Raw genomic sequence first — 18,501 nt, 5'->3', positions numbered from 1 at the left:
TTAGTGGTGGGTTGGCAGTTGATTTTTTTTAATAGTAAATTAGATTAATTAGGAGTTAATTAGTTTAGTTAAGAAAAAAGTTAACGGAAAAGTTAACGGAGCTGACGGAAAATCTTCATTAATGGCATATTGTGTATTAAGTTTATGAATAAGGGTATCTTGTGCATTTGTTAAAAAGTGGAGGACATTTGGTGAATTTCTGAAAGTCGATGGGCATTTGGTGAATTTTGCAAAAATTCAGGGGTATTTCATGAAAAATCCGTTAATTTTATAAACCGGCCCATAAAATAGAAACCCAAAATATGGAGCAGAAAGGAAAAGACAGGTCATTATGACTTGGACCAACTAGACCATACTCGTATAACTCTTCTTTACTTATGCCCTCTTCTCTTTCTCTCTCCTCAATTTCTCTGCCCCTCCTCTCAAATTAGGGGGTGACCCACACCACCCCCCCAATGTCTCCACCCAAAAACCACCCTCGTCGGCCGTCAGCGCCGCTGTTAAAGCAGAAATCATGGTCGCCGGATTCTTACCGTGAGGAGCTGTGGCTACGCCGTAAAGAACAAAGTGGTCCTCGCCGAAGCAAGAGTCTTACCGATGAAGATTTCGACGAGCTTAAAGCCTGTTTCGAACTCGGATTCGGGTTTAACCCGCCTGAATTGGGACCCGATCAAAGATTATCCGACACTCTCCCTGCTTTAGGTTTTTACTTGGCCGTTAACAAGAGCTATAACGACACCGTTTTGAAGTCTAACAAGTCGTCTTCTTCGTCGTTGTCGTTACTGGGGACTGCTTCTTCGTCGGAAAGTGATTTGTCTCTTTCTTCCCCCGTCGGAAGCCCTCTCTCCATAATTTGCCCAGGTAATTTCTTCTTTATATTTTCTTTTTAATTAATTACTGTCAAAATAATTTAATGAAGCGAGATTTCCGGCGCTGGTTCATGATTACTTTCTTTAGTTGTGTCACGTTTTTGCTCCTTCCTTAAATATCACAATGATGGCGTATATAATGTATGATTTTTATTTCCGTTACTTCCTGATTTGAGTAATTGTTTGTTACGGAGTAGTACACAACTTAATTCGAATATTCGAATTTAACACCATAAACTGCGGATTGAATCATTGAACTGCACCAACAATGATTTATTCCGTTCTAACAATGATTGAAAATTCGTTTCAATTTTCAAATGTAGTTAATCCTATGGGCAATAGAAAGTACAACTTCGGTTTTACATTGGGGTGAACACGAAATCGTTTTGATAAAAGTTTGGTTGGAGCTCGATTAATCCTATAAGTAACCAAGTTTGAGCTTGAATTATACAGTAGTTGGGTAAATAAACAAAGAAAAATTTACCAATTACTACCTAGATCTTTAGTGACTTTGTAAATTACTTTTTTTTTTTTTTTTTAAGTTGTCAATTACTACCTAGATGAATAGGCGTTTAGTTATTGCGGCCAATTACTACTTTAACCCATATTCTGATCCATTTAATTATTTAAATTAATTAATAAAAATCAAAATCAAAATCAAAACTAATTAAATTAGAAATCTGAAAATACCCCAAAAAAATAATAAAAATAAATCAAACTCCCTAATTAATCTGAGTATAGACTGTATTTTTGTCACGGAATTAGGAATTAGAATTAGGCTAGAATTCTAATTCTAATTCTAATACCAAAGTCTTGGAGTTTGACATATATTCTTATTCTAGGCATTAGTATTTAGGCAATTCTCTAATACTTACTAAGGGAAACCCACGTACCATATAATTAGGCATATATTTGTACTATAGAATTCATGATTCATCAATAACATATTCTAAGCTTTGATCTCTCAATAATATTTTACAGTTTTTGGGTCGGAAACACTACAATTTTCTCTTTTTTATTCTTAATCGGTTTACTCTATTAACTTAAGTTTTTAAATTAAGTTTTTAAATTACGATGTTAATAATGATGTATTATGATGGATGCAGGTGATGATCCAAAGACAATTAAGACAAGGTTGAGACATTGGGCACAGGCAGTTGCCTGTTCAGTGAAGCAATGGTGATTAATCGCGTATACATCTGATCCATAAGCTTAAACAAACTATTACAGGGGTTAACTAGCTTGAACATAACCAAGGACTAATAGCTTTTCTTTACCAAAATTAACCCAAAACATCCTTGAACTAATTTACTTTAATTACATTTTAACAATGTTGTTATATGTTAATCTCATTTCTCACCTTCTCTTTTATAGCGAAAATACCATAGTTAGCTGATATATAATATATGTCGTTGCACTCAATGTGACCCCAACTTTGGTTTAATTTGATTAATTTTACTTGGGTTTTGATTCAGTGGTTGCATTGCATACATTTACAAGTTTTATGTTTATACGAAGTATTATTGTGGACGATGGCTAAATGTAAACAAAATACTCTGTATAGGAATCTATAGTTTGGGTGAGGGCCGAGGATTCATCTAATTTATCTCAGTAAAATTAAGTTCATATAGTTTACATGATGGAAAATTAAGTTTATACAAGTCAAGTCTAGGAATAATATGAATTACCTAATTTTTGTAAGTTTTTAAACGTTTAATAAGTTTAGGCCAGTTAATTCAGATAAATTAAGTTCATTGCTAATTATTTAGGTAGGGGAAATACAATTTAAGAGAACGCACCTGAAACCCCATTACAAACTTTAAATGGAAGGTCCGTTGAGGCAATTTTCTTTGTGCGTGTGAAGATCATAGTAGCGGGTCGGGTTGGATTCTTTGCGCAAAATCTTAGGTAATAGTAAAATTGAGATACTCGTACTATCATATCTATTATAGCACATTTTTAAAGCTACATAGGAATTGAGGTTGGCTCAAGCGGTGATGTTTCCCTTCTTCCCTAGCATTCTCTAGGGTTGGAAACCTACTCTAAGTATTTCCTTGGGATTTAAGTGGGAAAGGGGGGTTTGGGGGTTATGGCTTGTAATGGGCCTCTAGGTGGGGCCCTGTGGAGGTTGGTTTACCATTTCCGAACTATACCAAGTTGTCCATGAGTGATAAAATTTGGCTTTTTGAAGGAAGCCAGGGTTGATAGGGGCTTGGTTGATGTTTTGAAGGAGAAACTGTGCATGCCCATGATGATTGTTAACAATTACCTTAACATTTCTTGTCGTCCACAAAGTCCATAAGATGGCCATGAAGAATTGAATTCTTTCACTACCACCTCTATCCTAGTTAAGAAAGAGTCGAATGTATCTATGAATTCACTGTCGCAAAGGAATAAATTCATCATTTCCGAGCAAATAGTCAATGGACTATTAATCTAGACATATTTTGCTAAAGAACAAAAACGGAAGATGTGTTGTGAAGTTTCTTTCGGGTCACCACAATAGTCACAATCTAGCCCCATAGTCATATTTCTTGCACATAATTACTTTTGGAAGCAATAGCATTATAAGATAGCTTCCAAAGTAGAACACTCCATTTAGGGGATAAATGTAGCTTCCACATCTCTATTATACCAAGTATTTCGTATAAGCTAACTTTTGAGGAGTTTGACGTCCACTTAAATTAACTAAAGCACGCTTACTGTCAATGTTAGTATATGCTCTGAGTTGTCTTACATGTTTTTAATATCAAACACGCATCGCATACATTTAAAATCCAAAACCTATTAATCCATAATTACAGGATCTTATTGGAGTTTGGGATGGATTTGGACAGACACATATGCCAAACAAAAGGTCTTGCACGCACAAGGTGTACGATAAATTTATTGTAAATAGGGATACTCTTACTCAGTTATTTTGTAACTTTTCATATGTTTTGATTAACTTTTATAATATGAATAAAAAAGTTGATGAAAAAATATTTTAAATGATTAAATGATTAATTTTATACATTATTAGTGATTTTAGAGGAATAATATTAATTAAAATGGAAAATGGTATCACTATAAAATAGATAATGTTTACATATATTGGGACTTTTAAGCATTTTGATTAACTTGTATTCCGATGTATTAACTCCATTCCTGAAATTTCTTTACGCTATCTGTTTTATTCGTTCCTGAAAGTTTTTTACACTTTACTTTATTCCATTTTTTTGCATATAAAAATTACATTTACACCCTTATTTGGCCCACCACTACATACAAGTTGCAATATCTTATTATGTGAGTCAAACATAATATACTCACTTGCATTGTTGGGAAATTTACAACCACTCATTTCTCACTTGTTATCCCCACCATTACATGTTCACCAATTTTTTTTTAACTACCGTGCCAATAGAAAGTGTAAAGATCATTTAGGAACGGAGGTAGTACAATATTTTACCTTTAAATAAGAATTTGTGTATGCCAAAATTAAAGATGCATGTGGACCGGGCCGGTCCGATCCGACCCGTCTCGCAAAAAACACAGACCGACACGAGCACACATTCGTGAGATTGAACCACATTTTTTTTAGACAAAAAACGACACGACAAAACACGTTAAATTTTGTAAAATTAGGCCTGACACGACGGTCCGACCCAACCGATTCAACGGTCTGTGGGATTGAGCCGGGCCGGGGGCCTATTTTGAAATTCCCAACCCAGCCTGGCCTGGACTGATCCAGAGTGGTCTCGACGTAGGCTCGTCCCACATCCATCTTTAGCCAAAAGGCCCAAAACGATTAAAAGCCTGTTGTTTGCTGTTTTGCGATGCTAATCATGTAATTGCTCTGGGTCAGCGTAGGATGGTACATGTGGGTTTGTAATGTGTTTGGGTTCAACTTACAGTCTTCGGCCCGCTGCCAACATAAGTTGGTCACTGGTCCAGACTCCAGAAGTCCAGAAGTCCAGAGCAACTAAACGATTAGCAACAAAAGGCCGAAAAGAAAAGCTACGTGGGCCGTGTAGTGCAGCATTGCTGAAATAGGCTGATAATTATGGGCCTTACGGCAAGAATCAAGCATGACACTGTCCGAATCAGGCCTGCTAATCATCAATGATTTAGGCCCATGAATCAGAGGTTGGATTGTGCCCGCCGCGGCCCACAGGTCACCTTTGTTATTAACCAAGTTTGCCCGTATAACACTCAATCACTCATTGCGCTTGTGCCAGTCTATATACCTTTCACGTTCAGTTGTACTTGTGCCTAATACAAAGTAGTTGTGTTTGGTTCGCTTAGGAATGGATTCTATAATCCTATATCCATTGTTTGGTTCACTTTAGCAATGGATTATGTACCATCTATCTATCTATCTATATATTATACTAAAAGAGAGGAAATTAATGCGGAGCTGACAAATGTCACTCTCTGATTTGCCTCTCTTATGGATATAAAAAACTTTAAAAAATAAAATATTTTGTTAACATTTTCCTTATAAAGTATTTGATCTTATTTTCCTAAAAAAAGATGTTATTCTGTACATGTGAATATTTTGTAAAATCTTTTCTATATTTTGTTAACAAATATAACCAATATGATTATGTTTTTATAAAACGATTAATCCATTATACGAAGTACGTAGTAAGATATTTACAAAAAAAAAAGAGTTTAGATTCTTAATTTATACAGAGTACGAAGATTTCATAATCGATCCCAACATGCTAGCAATTTGCTTGATCATATTCTTCTTATTGTTTTCATGAGATGTTACATTTGTAAAAAACTCCAATGTGGATTTTTAGCTAGCTTGCTTGTGACTACTCTACCTTGCCTCTTTCCGAGGATTATTAGTGTTGTCTTCTTTTTTGTTTTTTCCTAGGTTGTACTTGGCTGTTTAGCCTTATTCCTCATATTTGGTTAATAAATTTTAATATTTACCCAAAAAAAAAATTATTTACTATACGGGAATTAATACTCTAGGTACAAAAAAAATATAAATGATAAAATAGAAGGAAATTTATCCAGCTCTATAATGCCGAGGTTTACGTTTCTTATGGAATTATAATAACACTATATTAAAAAAATTCCAGTCTCACGCAAAAAGCAAACTATTCCAGAAACAATACAAACAAATATGTATAATCTTCAGCTGGATGAATGTTATGTGTGCAATTGCTTATTAAAAAATAATACTAAAAGAGACACTAAATATGACACATCACATCTCATTGGCCTTTCATTTTTTAATTTTTTAAAGTTAGTTAAAAAATTGTCTATAGAAAAAAAACACGGGGTATATAATCCTGCCGATTGTTATACAAAATTAACGAGAAATTATTACCAAACTTAGAATATTCAAAGTATCAACTTTATCAATTATAAAAAAAAAAAAAACTTTAATTATCTATTAGTTATTTGTTTTAATTTGAATCTCCTAATAAAACATATACTTATTAATACGGAGTACTCGGTATAAAACTTTTACCATGGATATGTCATATTTTGGTCAATGAAGATTAATACATTAATCTCATTTAAAACTTTTGCTATAAATATGTACTTATAGATTACATTTTACACTTAGTTTATATATACAGATAATCTTCTTTATTTATAAAATCAAGCTAAAACCATTGTGCTCATAATTTTAGGTCTATATTTATTTTTCATTCTACATAGTTGCTCAATTTAACAAGTCATATATGATTCATACATTTACAAAAACCTGTAGATGTAAGTGTAAACTAGCTTAATTAATAGGTAAAGTCTTACGTGGGTGCTAACCAAGACCCGAGACTAAAAAAATGTAAAGTTTCAAGGGGGTAAAAAAAATGAATTAGATATAAACATCATAGTAGAAAATCAATTATATAATACATCATTCGTAAAACGATTCAATTCCTGTAACACACTTACACATAATTGTGTGTTTGTGTCCCGCTTATTATACCACTTCATCCGATTAGTCCAACTCATTTAATTCTCACTTAATTCATTTCTTACTTTATTTTATGAAAGCGTAATTAATATGATATGAGTTGGACTGATAGAATAAAATGGTATAGGAAATGAGACGAATAGTGAGACAAGTGATCCAAACCGTTCTCAAACATTATTTTAGGAGTATATAGAAAGCATTCGGAGATTATTTTTTTTTTTTTTTGAGGAACAATATAACACTCCATAATTGGTAAATTTTGTTCTCAAAGGAAAAAATATTGCAATTAATAAAAACCGATGAAAAAAGAGAAAGAACGGATTAATGCTCTGTTTATCCACCTGATTTGGGTGTGGGGTGGGGGGAGGTTGGCGAGACTGATAAACCGATAATTTTTTTTAATAATATTTTTCTATTTTATCTTTTACTATGATATGTAATTTGCAAACACATATCAGATATGCAAAAACATTTTCTCAAACGATAACATTTTCACGGTGAGATAGTGATAAAACCATGCAAAGTCATGAAACAAGGTCAGGGGTAATCATAACCGGATTAAAAGCAGGAATTTTATATATTTATTTATTTACAATGAGAAAAGCACGAAAAGTTGAAGAAACATGGTGTCACAATCGAAACCGAAAGAAGTTTAGAGCAAAATCTTTGAGATACGAAATAGAATAAGTTTGGTGGAATAAGAAATTGCTTTTGTTTCCATAAATAATTGATTATCTGCCCATTTCATTGTATACGTGTCGGGGGCGATTTACGGAATACGGAGTAGCTAAGGCTGTCAATTCTCAACCCGAACCGTTGAACCCGCTGGGTTAATCCGTATCGTTAAGAACCTGAACCGTTAATAACCCGTTAATTGGAACCCGAAACTAAACCGAATCGATAATATTCAACCCGAACCCGAACCGTCTCGAAAACATTAACCCGATTAAGACCCGATACCCGATAACAAATCGCTACGCGTCAACCCGAACCGTACCTACCCGAACCGAATGGACCCGAAAACCGTTAATGACCTGATTTATTTCAACCCGAACCGTTTCGACCCGGGAAAAACCCGTTCACAACCCGAACTGTATCAACCCGAACCGTTTACAACCCGAACTGTTTCAACCCGAACCGTTTACAACCCGAACTGTTTCAACCCGAACCGTTTACAACCCGAACCGTTTACAACCCGTAACCCGTTTACTACCCGTTTACTACCCGTTTAATTCAAACCGTTTATAACCCGCCTCGAAAATAAGTTTTAACTTGAAATGTTTTCCGCCATACCAAACAGAGCCGAAATGCTAAGATATCAAATGAATTAAACGAATTCATCAGCCAATTACTCTGTATTATGAAGTCCTAATTACGAGTTTTGTCACCAACTTGCAAGCTCTTTATTGTGTTGCTGCACTTGGAATGAATATTTATGTCTTAATTCCTAATGCGAGATAATTATATCAATAAAAACAACTAAATTAAAAATCAAGGAAAAAAATAAAATTATGATGATTGGAATTAAAAGATTACAGTTTACAAATTTCGTTTACGTGTTATAATAAAATTATTAGATTTTGTTTCTTTTACGTGTTATAATAAAATTATTAGATTTTGTTTGAACGGTTGTTAATCAAACGAGTAATTGAACATATATTTCCAATAGGACATATTACTGTATGGTAGGGATGTTAACAAGCCAAACCAACACCGAACATGCTAAGGCACGGCTCGGCTCGAAACTAGTGGATGTCAAGCACGACAAGCCTCCAGTATTTGGACTCGACTTGAGTCCAAGCTGGGCTTGAGTCCCGGCTCGAAACTTAGTTTGAAAAAGTTGGGCTTAGGCTCAAGTCAAAAACTAAAGCTACCCACCATATGCTTTTATAATTTAGTTCATCAATACATGTTTCATAATACTCTGACATGGTAGGGGAGGGCATAGATGATTTTGATTCCATTTGAATAATATGATTGGTAAATACTACAGGACATAATAAAAGACATCGACTGACTTTTCTTAATTAAGTTTATGAAATTAATTGGATAGTGAACATTTATACATTAGTTGTTCGTCAAAAAAGAAAATAACATTAGTTATAAATCACGTAATCAAATTGTATGGGCTCTTTTACCTTTTCGCTTTGCTTCAATAATGTAGATATTATAATATAAGCGCATTGAAAATTGTGATTTTAATAATAACCCGACATTTTTTGTAATTTGTATCCGAATTGATCTGCTAAACACGAACCCGGCCCGATATAAACCCGGCCCGATATAAACCCGGCCCGATATGAACCCGACCCGATATGAACCCGACCCGATTACAATCCAGCTAAACCCGTTAACGAACCGAACCGAATTGACCCAACCCGACTACAATCCGACCCGATCTGACCCGATCCGATATGAACCCGACCCGATATGAACCCGACCCGATTATAACCCGAACCGATATGAACCTGAACCGATATGAAACCGACTTAACCCGTTTTTGACCCGACCAAATATGACCCGACCCGATATGAAACCGACCCGGCATGAAACCGACCCGATATGAACCCGACCCGGTATGAAACCGACCCGATATGAACCCGCACTACATAACCCGAACCCGAACCGAACCGTTTAATTTTCAACCCGACCCGAACCGAACCGATAGCAAAATGAACCGGTTTCAACCCGAACCGATGAACCCAAACCGAAACTGAACCGATGACCCGATTTGACACCCCTAGGAGTAGCATCTTTCTCTATTTTTTTCATCTTAAGAGTGTCTACAATTGTTGTAGATATGGACTAACTTGAAATGTACTTATAAAAGTTTCAAGTTAATAGTTAGGCCATTGGATTGAAAATAATAAATTAATTTGGCCAAACAAATTAGCTTAAATGACAAATTAGCTTAAATGACTTGACAACTAGCTACCAAAAGTTGTCAAATACTGTAGTGATAAACTATAGAGAATAATATTGATTGACGATAATATAACTGAACAACTTAATCATAATGGTTACAACATTGGTTTATATAGGAAACCATAACATGACTCTATTAGATTTAGGACTCTATTAATTGCTAAAGTAACACAACTCTAGTTTCCTAGACATACTAGAACGTACCTTAGATATACCATAACTCTAACACACCCCCGCAATCGGAACGACAACTACACGGATTGTACGATTGAAGTGTAAAATCACGAAGACCTAAAGTATCAATATGATGCCGAGATAAACAGGTACACTCTTGTTCTTTTGCTGCGGTACACTCTGTAATAACTGGTGAAGTGTTTAGCGATGCTAGGACACGTTGAGCACCAACACAAACACAGGTATACTCTTGCTTTGGATTCCACACAAAACCAACGAACATGTACACTAATTGTCCGATTGTAACTTGCGCACCACATCAACGATTAGTCACACTAGCGCATGTATACTCCTGCACACGCGATTGCAAGTACACTGTTGCACGCGCACAAACATCTAATCTGGCCAAATCGCAAGCCACCAGACCAACAACAACAGAGAACAAAAAACACACCAATAAACAAGACCATCACCGTCAACAATATACCACGATCATTAAAAAAATCCCAACTTTTGAGAGGTAAAAAAAAATACAGCCGACGGGTTTTTAACTCATACCCACCAGCAGAAGACTATTTGCAGAAGCGTAGGATCAATCTAAAAATATGGGTAGCTCCGATACCATGATAAACTATAGAGAATATATTGATTGACGATAATATAACTGAACAACTTAATCATAAATGGTTACATCATTTGTTTATATAGGAAACCATAACATAACTATATTAGGTTTAAGACTCTATTAGATTCTTAAACTACCACGTACAAATCTAGTTCCCTAAACATACTAGAACCCTAAATATACCATAACTCTAACAAATAGTTAATTGTCAAGTGGAACCAATTTAAATAACAAACTAGTTGCTAGCCATTGGAGTACGTACAACTTAGCTCGACCATGAAATAGGTTGAAATCTTATGTGGCATAAGAAGCTAATTCTCAAATTAGCTTGTCATTGGAGATGCTCTAATATATGCATCCCTTATTATTTGCCCAATGCACCTTAAGTGTTTTATTAAGACTATGTTTAATTGACATTAAAAATTATGGAAAATATATCTTCTATGAAGGGGAAGATTGTATTCACTCTGTTCCATAATGATGTTCCAATTTGTATTTTTTATATTTGTCAATGCTCATTTTGTATCATTTATGTCTCTAATTATGCATTAGCTAAAATTATAAAATCTTGATATTATTAAAGTACTCCTTAAGACGAATTAAACAAGACCCCACATAAATATGTTTTCTCTTATGCATTGAAAATAATTTAGAAGATTCACTTGAATTGTGAATAGTGTCAAAATTCTAAATTTGAACATCATTATGGAACGGATGGAGTAGCTAGTATTGTTTGACAAAAATTGAAAAATTACACTTCCTAGAAAATTCTAATTCTTACAAAATAGAGGAAGATATTTACCTAGATTTTCTGAATTACCCTAAATAAGTGAAACTTTTCATAGAAATTTCTTCTTTGTTTAACCATCAACTTTCTAGAAAATGTTTATATATGGAAAACAAATCATTTAGAAAGTTTTATTTCCTAGGATCAACCAAAAGTCACCACAAGTTAATTGAGTAAAATTACAAATAAATACAGTAAATAAATAAATGGTGGATCCATGGTCTTATGAGCATTTATGGTAATGAAGGAAGTATTAATTAGATTATCCTTTCATGTATTCCCATTTCCCACTTGTTAATCTAAAAGTTACATCATTTATTTCTTTACTCTTTCTTTTTTTCATACGGAGTAGTCTGTGAAAGTGCAGTATGAATACAAATGCAATTTGATATGACTTGACTAAAAATCATATTGAACCCCACATTTGACATTTTATCGCAAGTCATTTTCTTTACCAATCAAACTTGAAAATACATTCTCCCTACTGAATTTAAATCTTGTATTCCACTCCTATTTACTTCTTCCATTCCCGAAAATTCATCTCATTCTCTTGGACAAATTTCTCGATCACATTTTGTATCGTTAAGTCTCTGCTTAAATGTTACTAGTAAATTATAAAATTTTGATACTGTTAAAGTACTCATTAAAACGAATCAAACAAACATTCCTTTTGAATAAAAAAATAAAACGAATCAAATAAGACTCACCGGCCTAACTATGTTTTTTTTCTAAAATATTGGAATCTTCATTGTAATTAATGTCAATATTTCAAATGGTAAGAACAAAAAGGAACGGAGAGAATACAACTTAAATAATAAATAATAAATAATAAATAATAAATAATAAATAATTTAGAATGAAGAAATTTGATAAGTACGTAGACAAACTAAAATTTCAATAATAAATTCTTTAGAATGAAGAAATTTAGCAAAATAAGTCAGAGAATATCGGTCTATAAAAAATTATAAACGTGTAGGTTTAATAAATAGTCAAACTCATTAACCTGAGAATTATAATTTGACCATCTGAAACGTTTCTCATTCTTGACTCACCATAACCGCCAATGTATTAATCAATCTCTAATTAAATTGTTTTCAATCGTTAAACTAAAATTGGAAAGGGAATGATGAAATGTTGAGGTGATTTGTTATGTATTAATTGAAGAATTGATTATGTATTCTTGCCCATGTGTCTTCTAAGTGGTGATGATTATGTGTCAGGCACGTGTCTTCAAAATGACGTTGCTTGCGTGTCCTCAAAATGAAGTTGGTTTTCTTTTTTAAATACTAGGTATTGATTTTTTTTTCAACTCATATGGTCATTAGACTCGTAACAAATATCGGATATAAATAAAATTGATGAAATTCCCATGATAAATTATCTATCCTTATAAAAATAACCCTATTCCTCCTTGTTACTCGCATCACTATCACCGTCTTCGGTAAAAACCACTCGCCTGTTTCATAATATTTCTCATTTTTTCATTATGCGCGGTTTTCAATACACTACTCCGACCATTAATAGTTTAATTTCACATTTAATAAAAAAATATAAAAATTTGTGATTTAGAAAATTTAGATTGAAATGATTTCTCACAAGTTAATATTTTTTCTATAATTTGTATTACTAATTAAGGATAAGTTTTTAAATTTGACCATATGAAATTATGATGAAGAACAATGTTAGACAGATGAAATATGACAATTCAGTTAGTGCGAGTATAAGACCCTGTTCTTCTAAGCTTTATTTGGATGAATTGAACTGAATTTAACTGAACTAAAATTAATGGTAGTGAATAAATACTTAAAATTTCAGGTACTTAAGGATGCGTTATATTCACCCGATTTTCATTTACTTTTACTAGAACTTATCTTATCTGAACTTAACTGAATTTATCAAAACATATTTTAGTTATAAATTGTACTTGGTCAACCCTTATTTTTCCTAAACTTATCTTATTTGAACTTAAATTAACTGATCTTATCTGAACTTAGTTTTCCTAGTGGAAATAAGGTGAACAGAACAGAGCCGTACGAAAGCAGTTTTACCAAACACGTAAAGCAAACATTTATGTTATCAGTTTCAACACCTTGTTGATTATATTTCAATCTTACCAATTCAGCTATCATATCAGTTTTAACTCAATTTTAAATGTTGTCAAACATAGCCTACGTCCAAAAAAACAAGGCCTAATTTACCGGTCAAAAAATAAAATAACATACTCAAACCAAAAAGGCCACTTACTAGTGTTTTAATCTTCTTCCAAGTAGAGCAGTTAAAAAACTGACCCGACCCGAAAACCCGACCTGAACCGATCGAACCCGTAACGGACCATAATATGAAAATTTTGTAAAACATGTAATCGGAAACCCGACCTGTACCCAACCCGAAAAAATCGATAATCGATTTTAATCCGACGTTGTATGACCCAAACTCGAACCCGACACATGATCGAAAGATAACCGATAACCGAACTGACCCGACTGAATAATGATCTGAACCCGATTCGATACCCGACAATGACCTTAACCCGATTTTTACCATATAACATTATAACCTGTTATGACTTGACATGTGTAGTTAATATTTTACGCTTAAATATTTGAAGTGACTAAATCATATATTGACTCGATCTTAACCCGTGTCCGAGAGTGAATCAGACTTGAATTTTAACCGACCCAAAATTATCTGATCCGAACTTGACCCCAAACCCAAAATTGAACCCGACCTCAACATTGCACGACCTAAACCCGACTTGTACTTGAAATGGGAAAAATCCGACACAACCCGACCGAAACTAACCCAACCCGACCTGCACCCGGGCAATAAAGTGACCCGATACTACCCGACCTAATAATGATCCAAGATCCGAGATGACCCAACCCGGACCCGATTCAATAGCCTGTTTTGACCGCTTTACTTCCAAGTTCCTAGAAACGTCAACATGACACGGCCTTTATCTAAGAAGTAGTTGTAGACTTTGTAGTTGCCAACTTCAACTTCCCATTAACATATTTCTTTTCAAATTTTCAATGCCGACGAAATTTGATTGGAAACTTAGAGTACAATTTTCCATATTTTTAAAAGAAAAATCCCAAACACGACTTTGGAAAAAAAATATAGATATAGAAAGTTTGAGAAACTTTCTAGAACACCCTGTTTTGTCATGTCACTTTCTTTAAATCTATTGTACTACTTTTGAATTTTGTCTCCGTCCCTATAATTTTAAAAGGACCCAAACGTGAGAACCTTTCATTTACCCATTTTTATTATCATCATATGAATTTATAATTATGATCTTCCCAACTCGAAAACCCTTTCCTTTTCCCTTCTTCCTGTTCTAGCAAAAAAACAGAGGAGAGTAATTTGAAGAAGAAAAAAGTGTAAATATCATGTATTCTGGTTCATTTCTTTCTGGATTTTATTGTTGGGGATGGGAATTTTTAACTGCCCTTTTGCTTTTTAGTTCTTCTTCTTCCTTCTAAATCTCCAATCTTTGATCTTTCTAGATTAAATTAGAGTAATTTTAGGAATTTTTTATATTTTAATTAAAACAGGGGAAAACAGGGTGTGTTTTTATAAATTAAATAGTTTAATTAATTAGTAATATAAAAAAAATGGGGCAAAGGTCATTGCCGGCGCCATTTTTGACGAAGACGTATGAGATGGTAGATGATTCAAATTCAGATGATGTGATTTCATGGGGTGAGAAAGGAACTACCTTTGTTGTTTGGAAAACTGCTGACTTTGCTAAGGATTTGCTTCCTAAATACTTCAAGCATAATAATTTCTCTAGCTTCGTTCGCCAGCTTAACACCTATGTAAGTCTTCTTCCCCTATTTTTTAAATCCTCGTCTTGTTAATAGTCACGTTGATAGTGTAATTCTGAAAATGAAATCCAAAAATCGAAAGAGGTGGCTTTTATTCAAATTTATCCTTGAGTTACATGAGTGTTTATATTGGCCATTCATTTTCAATCAATATTTTCTACAGTAATTCGTATCATTATAATTACATTCCGGCCTCATTTGATAGCCGATAATAAAGGGTGGGAATGAGAATAAATCTAAGTGAAATTTGACAAAAAAAAATAGGATCATGATGTCCTTGTTAATGAAATGTTGTCTCAAATTTGCAATTTTCTTCATAAATTTTCATTCCTAAGTCCTAACTAATACCACTTCTCAAATGATAATAAAGGATAATAAAAATTTATAAAGAAAAATAGATAATTTTGAGTGAACTAGTATTACCGTGAAAATAATATCGAAGTATAAATTTTCCTTACAAATTTACATAGAAGTATAAATATATACCCATTGACGCAATTTATGACCTGCGTCGGTTTGATTACAATTATTAATAATATTTACATGCTACAAGAGTACCATTACAATTAGTACATGTTTGGTATGGATTTAAGAAATACTCCATGGAAACGGATAAGAAGAAGAGGAAAGAATAATGTTAATCATTAACATCATTGGTTGTTTGATATAACTTAGAAAATGAATCAAATTGAGGAATAAGGAGGGTAATATTCTTCTTACAGAGAGTTACAAATGATGATAAGAGTTATATTTAAGTACTGATGTCATACCAAAATTAGATAATCAAAATATCTAATTGATTTCATTTCTATCACTGAAAAATTGAAAATATATATAGCAAAAATTATGGTAGGAATGTAGGATGTCCGTTTATACAGCTTTATCCTTTTATTTATTTATTTATTTATTTATTTAATTGCACTAGTTTCCTTATTTGAAAGTTATACTCCGTACTACACTACTACGTACATGAGTTGCATTATTTCCCTTTGTTGCATACAAATTGTCTATTTACAATTCTTACTTGACCTTTTTTCACTCTTGTTTTTTCCCATCACAATAGCATATTTTATATGTACTCTATTGTCTATTCCTTAATGTTTGTACCGACTTAAATGGTACAATAATGTTAAGAAAAAGAATAGAAGAAGTATATCACTAATACATACACATGGATGTACAATTTAAATAAAAAGAATTCTATATATTTCAAAATTTCAATGGTAAATATAGAATATAAATATAAACAAGGATAAATTGAGTACTTCGTATTTTATAGGTGAACATGCGAAGAAACGAGCGAAAACATACCATAAAAGAAAATAGATCATTTACTACAATTAATGTACATTGTTTAAATTTTAAATAAGACAGATAGGAAAATTACAAAAATAAAGTTGGATATGACCAAAAAAAACTTGGAGAACTACTATTTATGTGGGTTGTTTCAATTGATTTTCACTTACTTTTTTTTTCCTGTATTTATATTATCTGAACTTACTTATACAATTTGTACTTTTTAAAGACGCAAAATGTTGATTGGTTTCAAATGTTAATCTAGGAGATTGACAAAATCATACAAGAAATTAATTACTCGTATACTCTTATTTAAGATAGATTTACCGAGACTTTTCTAGTCTTTGCTCTCATTCTTGGTGTCCCAAAATCAATTCCCGAGCGAAGATTATAAGGAAAGTGACATCTCTGCTTGACTGAGTACAAACTTGCTGATAACATTACCAAAGTTTTGTCAAATGTCAAAATTCGCATATCATTTATTCAATGCAATACTAAAGGAAGTATCATGTGAAAATTTCATGCAACATTACAAAAGTGTAGGCAATTGTTCATTTTCACCGTAATTTCCAAAAAGACGGCGCAGAGTTGACTAACATGAAGGTATTTGTTTGAAAAAATTCAGGGATTCCGCAAAATTGTGCCGGACAAATGGGAATTTGCCAACGACAGCTTCAAGAGAGAACAGAAAGAACTCCTTTCAGAAATACGCCGGCGGAAGGCAACACTCGCCGGTAAGATTACCTCCACCGGTGGCGGTGGCGGTGGTGGTTCTCAGTCTGTTTCAGGGGACGACGCGGGGTCCACATCCACCTCATCACCGGGTTCTATTGAGATAGCGGATTTATCGGGGGAGAACGAGAAATTGAGACGAGATAACGAGATGCTGAACTCGGAACTTGTTCAGACAAAGAAGCAATGTGAAGAGCTAATGGGCTTTCTTTCGGCCCATTTCAAAGTGGGCCCTGATCAGATCAACCATATCCTACAGCAAGGAGTGGTGGTGGACAACGTTGCGCGTGGGTCCCGCAAAGATGAGGTAGGTGGCGAGGATGACTTTGGTGGTGTTGATGATGATGATGATGATGATGATGACGACGATGAAGATGGAGATGAAAAAGAAGGTTTGAAATTGTTTGGTGTTTGGTTGAAAGAAGTTGGTGAGGTGGAAAATGGGAAGAAAAGAGGGAGATGTTATCATTTTGAAGGGGACAATAAATCCAATTTGGGCTTTAATGCGGCCCAATGTCGTCAAAAGGTTATGAAAATTCTTTGAAGAGTTGTGTGACGTGTTATGTGGGTTAGTTTAATATTCGTGATTTAGAAATGTTTTACACAAGAAGAAAGGCTAAAAAAGGCATGTATAGTGTGCTTGTATAATTGTATTTATAAAGTTTGTTTGGTGAAACTTATGAAGAACTATTGCTAATATTAATAAACTTGGAAACCTGCTTAATGATCGGACTTTGATACCAAATATTTTAATGATTTTTTATGCACCGTCACTCTATTATTATCTTAGTGAAAGTATGGATAGCGTGTCGAATCATATATTTCCTCCGTCTTTTAATACTCGCAACGTTGGTTAGTTTCACGCATGCCAATGCATAACTTGATATTTAAGTAAAAATTATAAAAAGTTGATATTTTGAAAATACACATTGAGACGAATCTAACAAGATCCCACATGACTATATTTTATCTTATATAAAAAACACTACGAATAGTCAAAGTAGATTATATGAATAGTGACAAAAGTTCAAACGTTGCGAGTATTAAAAGACGGAGAAAGTATGACTTTATTTATGTTTGAGGTATTACATTTTTTATGATTGTTTTTTAACAGTTGATAAAGTATTTTATAGGAACATCCATTTAATATGAAACTTGCGCTTTCTGCTCTATTTTTTGGTGGAAAAATGGGGCAAGCCCATGAAAAGAGACAGAATAAGGAGAAACAATAGATTACCATGAAACTAAACTACTAGAAGTACGTACTCCTTAGCTCAGCTGATGATAAACTAAATAACTAGAACTTGCTGCTTAGTGCTTACTACCTTGATCTTCAA

The 18,501-nt window shown here is 33.5% G+C and overlaps 2 protein-coding genes across 2 annotated transcripts; both read left to right on the top strand.

Moving 5' to 3' along the window:
• Nucleotides 1–347: 347 nt before the first annotated feature.
• On the top strand, nucleotides 348–2,343 carry LOC110777085 (uncharacterized). The gene is made up of 2 exons (XM_021981699.2): nucleotides 348–861; nucleotides 1,976–2,343. Exons 1-2 carry the CDS (start codon nucleotides 456–458, stop codon nucleotides 2,050–2,052), a joined length of 483 nt encoding a protein of 160 aa, XP_021837391.1. The 5' UTR covers nucleotides 348–455; the 3' UTR covers nucleotides 2,053–2,343.
• A 12,197-nt stretch (nucleotides 2,344–14,540) lies between these two features.
• LOC110777087 (heat shock factor protein HSF24) lies at nucleotides 14,541–17,896 on the top strand. Its single transcript, XM_056840867.1, has 2 exons — nucleotides 14,541–15,127; nucleotides 17,058–17,896. The coding sequence occupies exons 1-2, from the start codon at nucleotides 14,924–14,926 to the stop codon at nucleotides 17,706–17,708; spliced, it is 855 nt and encodes a 284-aa protein (XP_056696845.1). The 5' UTR covers nucleotides 14,541–14,923; the 3' UTR covers nucleotides 17,709–17,896.
• The last annotated feature ends 605 nt before the right edge of the window (nucleotides 17,897–18,501 follow it).

Source organism: Spinacia oleracea, chromosome 3, assembly GCF_020520425.1.
Source record: "Spinacia oleracea cultivar Varoflay chromosome 3, BTI_SOV_V1, whole genome shotgun sequence".
Taxonomy (NCBI): Eukaryota; Viridiplantae; Streptophyta; class Magnoliopsida; order Caryophyllales; family Amaranthaceae; genus Spinacia; species Spinacia oleracea.
This window is presented reverse-complemented; position numbering and strand designations above follow the sequence as displayed.

What these genes read in the sequence shown, in the direction of transcription:
- LOC110777087 (XM_056840867.1), top strand. Translation starts at nt 14,924, where the DNA reads ATGGGGCAAAGGTCATTGCCGGCGCCATTTTTGACGAAGACGTATGAG. An exon ending in TTCGCCAGCTTAACACCTAT is followed by an intron (nt 15,128 to 17,057) that starts GTAAGTCTTCTT and finishes GAAAAAATTCAG; the next exon opens with GGATTCCGCAAAATTGTGCC.
- LOC110777085 (XM_021981699.2), top strand. Translation starts at nt 456, where the DNA reads ATGTCTCCACCCAAAAACCACCCTCGTCGGCCGTCAGCGCCGCTGTTA. An exon ending in TCTCTCCATAATTTGCCCAG is followed by an intron (nt 862 to 1,975) that starts GTAATTTCTTCT and finishes TGATGGATGCAG; the next exon opens with GTGATGATCCAAAGACAATT.